Here is an 8,645-nt window from a genome sequence, read left to right as displayed (position 1 = left end):
CGCAGCTCTGGCTCGACGAGCTGATCAAAGGGAACGCGCACGACCCACGCAAACGCGCGTGGAGGGAGCAGCTCCGCGGCGCGAGACGCGGCACGCGCGTTTTCGTGTCCGCAGCGCGAGCCCAATGAATTCGGCCATGGGGTTCAGCAAGTTGAAGTAGGACGGCACGTGTCTAATGTCCCTGTGGAGATGTGCATTAATTTAAAATTAATAATTAAATATTTTATTAAGATGAAAGGCTAAGAACTCAAAAGCGCAAGGAAATGAAAAAAAATAAGTGCGATGTTATATTTCACAATAACCGACATTATTACACATCGTGTGCATAACATGATATACATTTTATTTTATAATACACATACATTCACACATATGCATTCTTATACACATTTCATCATATGTAACTGGTCATTATAAGCACTTTATTATTTATTTAATTCTATTTGTGGTTTTATATTTATCTTATTTATTCCATATTTGAATATGTTGTACAGGTTTAATTAAAATACATTAGACGAACGTTACAGTTTTATTGAATATGTGTTTCACATTTTATAGCACATTGCAAATTTGGCTTTTTTTTCTACTATTCATACATACATATTCAACGTGTTGCATATTCGTGCATCTTGATATATATATATATTAATTTAGCAATTACATTAATTAATCTTCATACTATAACTGATTATATAATACTGTACATAATATGTATTTATGTTTTGTAAGTGGAGTGTTAATTTATCTGCCACTGAACGAATCCTTTCGTTTTCCATACACATTAAAGACTTTCTTTATGCTCCTCTCTGAAACGTCCTTGTTAATGTGAAGTCATTTTCGCTGCCTGAATTAATTTTGTGAGTTTTAAACCATTGTTTGAAACGACTCTTTCCACGTGACCGCCTAATACTTTGATCCCATTCCCCTTAAAAATATCAACAGAGTGAATAAAGTATTTCAAATGACACACAATGTTTAAAAAGTTTTTTTTTAATCAACGTAAACCAGGGAATAGATAAAAAATACTTTTGTCCACAATTTAAACAGCTGTGTGTGAATAACAGTAGAATGTGTAACAGTAAAATATACACATTCCAGTTTTTACAATGTAGTTCCTTTATTCTGGGTAGTAACACCTAATACAGAACAGATATTATTATTATTATTATTATTATTATTATTATTACTATTTTTATTATTATTGTTATTATTATTATTATTATTATTATTATTATTAGTGATTTTGTCACAGGATTTTGAAAATAAAATGTAGCTGCTGATTTCTCAAGTGCCCTAATGGACAAGAGGAGGCGCTCAATCACCAGACGAGCCTCCATCAGAGTTTCTGATAAGTGCACTTTTTTGGTTCTGTTCTTGCATTTTCCAGTCTCTTAGTTTATTTGGCCTTATTTGCATCTTACTGGAAATGAATTTACAATTTTTAATGACTTACTCAGAGCAGCCAGGAACACTGAAACATGCAGACTGAGGATTTGAGCCTTCTAATTATCTTCTGTTCTAATTTTTCTCCTAAAGTGTCATCAGTCTGAAAAACAAAACGTCCAAACAAAATCACAGCAGTCCCAAAACATGAACTCACAAAGTCATTGCTAATGATGGATTTTTACTTCGGTACATTTTACTGCACGAGCCACAGAATAATGAATAAATAATTACAATACACTAGTAACAACACAGCTGGGAACAAAGTCGGATTTGTCCAAATGTGACTCCTGCATGTTTCTGCATTTTTTCCATTTACTTCTGCACGTTTCCATTTTACTCGTCATGTATCCTGAATTTAATCACTTCTTTTGAAATACCAGTGACACCAAAATAAATAAACTAATAAATAAATCCCCGGGATCAAGTTTCTTTAGTTTGCTAATTAACTTTTATAAAACGTTAACATGTCAGTATCCAGAGCTGGGTGGAAATTTGCTGGACATAATTTTTTAAGAACGGTGCAGCCGAGCTCCACACCCCATGTACTACTCTTAATATTCCTAAAACACCATGTTTCACGATTCTGCACGAAGACGCTCAGAAAATATTGAGAATCGCATTCGATTCGTGCACGAAAATAGGAGAAAATGCCAAGTGTGTGTGTGTGTGTGTGTGTGTGTGTGTGTGTGTGTAAAAGCCATAAACAAGGTATAAAATTCAGAACTGCACTAATAAAAAACAGTTAGAATCACAACCCAAATAGATTGCGCAATAACAATCTTTCTTATCCTACGTAAAAATTTTTTTTTAAAAAATATGCTAGAGAAATGTAAGCATTAGAAAATCAGAATTTAATTGTCATTGCAAACGGGGAAGCAAAATGACACCTGACGCGCAAACGGGTGGTTATTAATTACTATGTCACTCTACGGCAATAAGGAAAAAATAAAATGCTTCCAAAAGTCTATGTATGAAAAATGTCAAAATTCCTGCTGTTATTATATAACACATTAATTTGAATTACTACTTAAAACTACCATCACTAACGGCTTTTCTTCTCCACACCATGAAAAATAATGAAAAAAAAAAACCTTTTTTCTTTTTTGCTTTAAAAATATGGAAACATTAGGTCTACAACTGAGGATGACGTGCACTGTGTTTGAACAGAATTTTTATTATTAGCAACAAGATGACTCTTTGCCTTAGTCTCTTTGATTCATAATGAGTTTCAGAAAAAAAAAATAATAAAATTAGATCTGCACAGTGATCACAAGCAACCCAAAAACTTCGAAACGAGGACTTTCTGGGTAGAGATTTTCTTTTCTCTCCACGGTCTGTTTCCACTGCGCGACTTTCAAACGCGAAACACACTGTGAAATCTGAACCACCCATATTAAAAACTGAATCGTCTGTTCTTAATATAAAAACAGCTTCTTCTACAAATATTTTCATTTTTTTGCATGTGTATTTAATGCGGATGTAAGAGACAGATATAAAAATGCTTCGAGGTAAATTATGCTGCTCTGTGAACGTTCACCCTTCCTCTAAAAAACACGTTCCACGCACTTGTATCTAGAGGTTTACCCTTCGTAGGTCAATTTGTATTTATGTTCATATTTAATCATTAAAATATCTTACCGTAATCCTTTACAACACTGATCAGAACACGAATGGCGGACATTTCTACTTTTATTCTCTTCATATTGGGTTGGTCCGAATTTTCATAACTGCAACTACATAAGCTATTGTTATGATTTTTAAAATTCAGTGTAATATTTGACCCGGTGTAATATGGAAACATTTTTGTGATTCGTCGCATACATCGTACATTGTAATTTAAGGAAAATTATTTCTATTACTATTACGCTCAGTACTAAATAATCAAGCTATTCTCTGTGATATTTCGGTCTGATAAATTGGAAAATTCCACGGAATTAAGGGACTAAAAAGACTACAGTGAAACGAGTGCCAAAGCAATGACTACTACGGTGTATTACTTTTGAAAGAAATAAGTTTATTAAGAAACTCACAATACTAAAAGAGCAAAAAAAGTGCTAGTTTAACATGGTCCCGACAAAAACAATAACAGTTTATAAAATAAGAAGGTTAAAACTGGCACTGGGTGATGTTATTGCAGACTAAGGGATTCTAACAGAGGTCACAAAGTGTACAGGATGAGGGACCCCTGAATTCACGAAATATTTTTGGTCTTACGAAGTACACAGGTGTGTTTGACCACGGACTCCTTGTCCATCTCACCTCCACGTGTGTCCACGCGCACTCACAAGTCCAGAGACTCCACGCCGCAACAGCGGCGAGACAAACGACACGGAGAGCGAAAGTGTCACCTGGAGTCCAGCAAATGTCCTGTCAGGTGAGGTCAGAGTTTCGCAGGAGGTTTGGAGAAGGTGTGGAGAAGGTCTGATGAATGTGTCTTTTTTTTTTTTTTTTCCCACAGGTGGTGTCTCAGTTCCTCCTCCCGCCACGATCGTCGCGGCGGCACGCAAATCTGCACGAGGAACGCGCCTCGCCCGTTTATTCATACACAATAAATTTAAATATTGATTGAAGAATCTCGCATTCCCTCGCTAAGGGAGGTGCTCGATTTGTACAAGGGTGGCACACCAACACACGACCCCCACCCCGCCCCCGCCCCGGTCCAGGAGAACCAGGCGAGGGGTCGCCATCGAAGCAGCTGTTACTCCGTTTCACCGCGGTTTTTACGCAGTCTTTCGTGGAAATACTTTGGCTGTGTCTTCAAAATTCTCAGAGTTCTTCAAAGTTTTTCTCGTCCTCCCCGCGTCAAGGGTCCGAACCCCCCCCCCCCCCCAGCCCCCCACCTCCACCCACTTCGGACCATTCAAATGTCAATCCGTGTGTGCAACGCGGAGTGTTTGCTCTCGTGATCCCAGTACGAGCAGTGCATCATGGACAGCTCGGCGGGCTGGCGCGAGCACGCGAACTGCAGGCCCGCGCCGCCGCTCGAGGACACCGGAGGGGGGGCCGCCGTGGCCGGACTCAGCTGCTGAGGATGGTGCGGGTGCGGGTGGTGATGGTGGCTCATGCCGTTGTAGGAGTTCACCATGCTGGGCAGCGCCATGCTCTGCACGCGGGAGTACGGGTTGTAGGACGTGGGCGCCGACAGTCCCTTCACGTTCACGGGACTCACGTTGCCGCTCGCCATCTGACACGACGTGTAGGGCATCGGCGTGGGCGGTTGTCCCAGTGACCAGGAGTTGTTCATGAAGCTGGACTGCAGGTACTTTGGGGGAGACAGGTAGCCGTATCCGTCGCCGCCGAAGAGCGACTTGCCGGGCTGAAAATGCGTGGGAGGGGGTCTGAAGGGCCGCTTCATCCTCCTCCTCCTCCTGTAGTTGCCCTTCTCGAACATGTCCTCGCACGCGGGGTCCAGGGTCCAGTAGTTGCCCTTCCTCTCGCCCCCGCCTTCCCTGGGCACCTTGATGAAGCACTCGTTGAGGCTCAGGTTGTGGCGGATGCTGTTCTGCCAGCCCTTCTTGTTCTTCTCGTAGAAGGGGAACTTGGAGATAATGTACTGGTAGATACCTGACAAGGTGAGCCTCTTTTCGGAACTCTCCCGGATCGCCATGGCAATGAGCGCCACGTAGGAGTACGGGGGCTTCTGTGACGGGTCTGTCTTCTCGGAGCTCTTCTCCTGCAGGGGCTCGTCTTTGGCCCGCTCCTTCTCCTTGGCCGCGTTCGTGTCGTGGACCATCAGGCCCATTGCGTCATCTTCGGGGTTTTGGTAAGTGGCCATCATTACGCACGGCAAAAAAAAAAACAAACAACACACCAAGCGGGAGAGCGAAAAGGAGCGGCTGCAAGCAATCTGGAGATGCAGAAGTAAGTGATAAAAAACAGGGGCTCCCGTCACGCTTCTCGCAGCTCCTTCTTCTGGACGTTTCTCCGCGACGCGTCTTTTTACGCACGACGGCGGCAGCGCGTTCGGTTCGCACCGCGTTCTCACTGGGTTTTCACTGGATGTCTCTTCTCTTCCTGCAGCACAACCTTCTTAAGAGTGTGCTTCTTTGCGAGGCTCAGCCCAGGTTGTGATGAGTTCCTCTCTAAGTCCTGCCCTTTTTTTCCCTCCTCGAAGCGCTGCGCTCTCTCCGCGGAGCTTTCTCACATATCCACCGATGATGCACGGCCTTCTGATTTGCGTAGCTCCACGTGTTCCGCTTCCGTCACTGACCCGCGCCCCCCCCCCACCCCCCAACCCCACCCCTCGGCCGCGCGCGCCTCCCCACCGTCCTTTTTTTCCCGCATTTTGAAAGTTGCCGGACCCCCGCGCTGCTCGCACCTGAGCGGCAAAAGCAAAAGGATTATGACGAAGGGAAATACAACGGAAAGGACCCCACGCAGCCTTAACAGAGAGCTAAAAAAAGAAAACACACCAGTTGTTCTGCTTAAGTTTAAAGCCGAGGGAATATGAGCATCTGTGTAGTAGTTATGTTTCCCAGATTTGTTTTCCCGTGTTTACGTTGTCATGTGATCATATTTACACTGGCTTCACATTATTTGTCAAGTCAAAACATAATAGTATGTTTCTGGCAATAAATCCCTTGTTAGGTTCTGGGGCCCCCAAAATATTAGTAAGAGCACTTTTAGTAGTAATATAATTATGCACAAATACTCGAGGGGCAATTTGGCCTCATGAGCACCGTGGGGGAAACGCCCCCCCCCGTTATGCCTATGAAATAAACAATTTAGTGTGGACACATTCGCCTTTGAACTCTTTTCATTATGTTCACAGACGATATATTTTAAGAGTTCAGATGTCTGGTGTTTAAATAAGCCCACTGTCTAAAATAACAATTAAGGTTTAATGTAAACTTGCTGTTCACGAGACCCGTGACTGGATCATCTTTTTGGCACAACATGAAACAGGCGCGTACAGGACGAAGGTGTGTGTGTGTGTGTGTGTGTGTGTGTGTGTGTGTGTGCGTGCGCGCGCGCCCGCGCGCCGATGCGAAGCCCACGCAGGGCCCGCGCTCGCGCTCTGCTCAGCCCACCCAACCTGGACGGAGGAGACCGGAGGTCCAGCGTGGATTTCTGCTGTTCATACGGCGCTCGTGCGGTAATCCGAGACCTTCCGTGGGAGACATGATGACTCAATGAAAGTCAAGATGACTCGATGATTGAGGACCTCCGCCGGACTCCCGGTACGTGGTTTTCACTGTGTTTAATCCAGTGTATTTCAGGTGTTTTATTAATCAACAGGCGCAACAGAGAAAATGTCAAAATAATATTTGTACCATTTTAATAAAAATAATAAGCAATCCTCGACAACATTTTATATATACAAACATTTGGCGATTGTCATTCAAAAGAGATTTATTTATGCTTTACTGCTTTTATTAATCAATTCAGTGTGAAGCGAACATTCAGCAAGTTTTATTAAAACGGAAATACTGTAATACACTAATGTTGTTTTTCATTATGAGTGTAAATCGTACATTTTGTTTGTCCGTTAATTTCTAAAGATAACTCACCTTTAAAATGTGCTATTCAGAAGTGTTTGCACCAATAATAATAATAATAATAACAATAATAATAGAGCAGTGGTTAGAGCTGTCGCATTTCAGATGAAGAATCTTGGTTTGAATCCCACTCCTGCTGTTGTACCTTGATCAAGGTGCTTGAATTCATACGGTAAAAAATGACCTTAGAGTATAAATTGGGAAATTACTGTATCTCACTGTACAAATCTGACACCGTCGTTTGCGTTGGATTAAAGTCCCAGATTAACAAATAACCTGAATTAAAAGAGAGAGAGAGAGAGAGAGAGAGAAGAAGAACGTGCAAGTCCCCTCAGGTTTGACTCACTCATGTGTCTCCAGCAGGACCTCGTGCTCTCACGGCTTGTTTAGTCTCCTCTCCTCCATTGTCCTGCTCGAGCTTCGTGCTCTTCAGGCTCCTTGAGCTCAGCTCCACAACAAGGAAATAAAACACAAATAAAACACCGAGGGCCGTTCCGGCCCAGAGCCCCTGCACTTTCCACACTTTTTCATTAATCCACCTCCGTGCCGTTCACACACTCCACGCACACTCACATATCTCATCGCTCTTCTGAGGTTCCATTAGCTCTTATTTTGGTAAACTGATATTCGAAAACACCCTATCAGCCGTACAGATGCGACATTTGATTAAAAAGTTGTCCTTTAAACGTGTAAACAACGCAAGAGGAAAAGCAAAAGTGAAACTGAACACTCATGTTTACTATATCAGGTTATTATTATGATTATTTTCAAACAATATGAAATTCCTTCACTCCGCAATTATGAAAATATGCCATTTAACCCGATCCCCAGGTCCATCGCCAAGACACTCTGATTTAGCTCGTTATTAGTTACCAGTTCGTTTCTCAAAATGACCCCCATCAACACTTGTTGTCTAATAACAGAACATTTATATTTTATTTGCGACTTTTATTTGGCATTTCATCTGAAATGTTCATCTTCATTTTTCATCCACGTGATTCACACCTGCTGGTGTATTTTTCAGCCTTTTTAGCTCTTTGATGGTGCTGCACTGAACGGTGGGTTAAATGAAAGAACGGCTCTCTTTCGCGAAGAGGACGGCGCGAGACGCGCACCTGAGCAGCGCGCGCCTCTCACCTGCTTGCGCAGCATCTCAACCATCTATAAAGAAACGCGCAGTAAAAGCGTATTAAATACACTGAAAAAAAAAACGTCGCAAACGAGGGATTCAGGTCGCATTAGCCGCTGGTAGGAATGTTAATTGATTGTTAATTGATTCTTAATTGATTGTTTTCACTGTGACCCAAATAAACACCTCTTTAATTGGATTGAAATGGATAAAGATCACATACTAACGATGCACAGCTGTTTGGTCAAATCCACGTAAAGAAACTTCGATGAGCGCGGTTTGTTACATATATATGTACGTTTTTAATTAATGAAGTTAACAGTTGCAGAGAGAATAAATCTGGTGAATGTCAACGAACCATAAAGAGCAAAGAAAAATAAATACAATGAATACCTAAGCGTGAAACTAAAACAAATATTTACAATAAAGCGAATGATTTCTGCAATCATTGTCAAGAATAAGCGGCCAGTTCACAATATGCAATAGACGATTAAGCGGCTTTTTAAAAAAATTTTTTAAATTTTTCAACAACATTAAAAAAACAGTTTTATATTGTTATTTTCTCCTTTGAG

The 8,645-nt window shown here is 41.8% G+C and overlaps 1 protein-coding gene across 1 annotated transcript; it reads right to left on the bottom strand.

The window, feature by feature from the left end:
- Nucleotides 1–4,285: 4,285 nt before the first annotated feature.
- Nucleotides 4,286–5,562, bottom strand: foxl2a (forkhead box L2a). Its single transcript, XM_018748454.2, has one exon. It carries the CDS (start codon nucleotides 5,222–5,224, stop codon nucleotides 4,307–4,309), a length of 918 nt encoding a protein of 305 aa, XP_018603970.2. The 5' UTR covers nucleotides 5,225–5,562; the 3' UTR covers nucleotides 4,286–4,306.
- Between the last annotated feature and the right edge of the window lie 3,083 nt (nucleotides 5,563–8,645).

This window comes from Scleropages formosus, chromosome 10, assembly GCF_900964775.1.
Source record: "Scleropages formosus chromosome 10, fSclFor1.1, whole genome shotgun sequence".
In the NCBI taxonomy this organism is placed as follows: domain Eukaryota; kingdom Metazoa; phylum Chordata; class Actinopteri; order Osteoglossiformes; family Osteoglossidae; genus Scleropages; species Scleropages formosus.
This window is presented reverse-complemented; position numbering and strand designations above follow the sequence as displayed.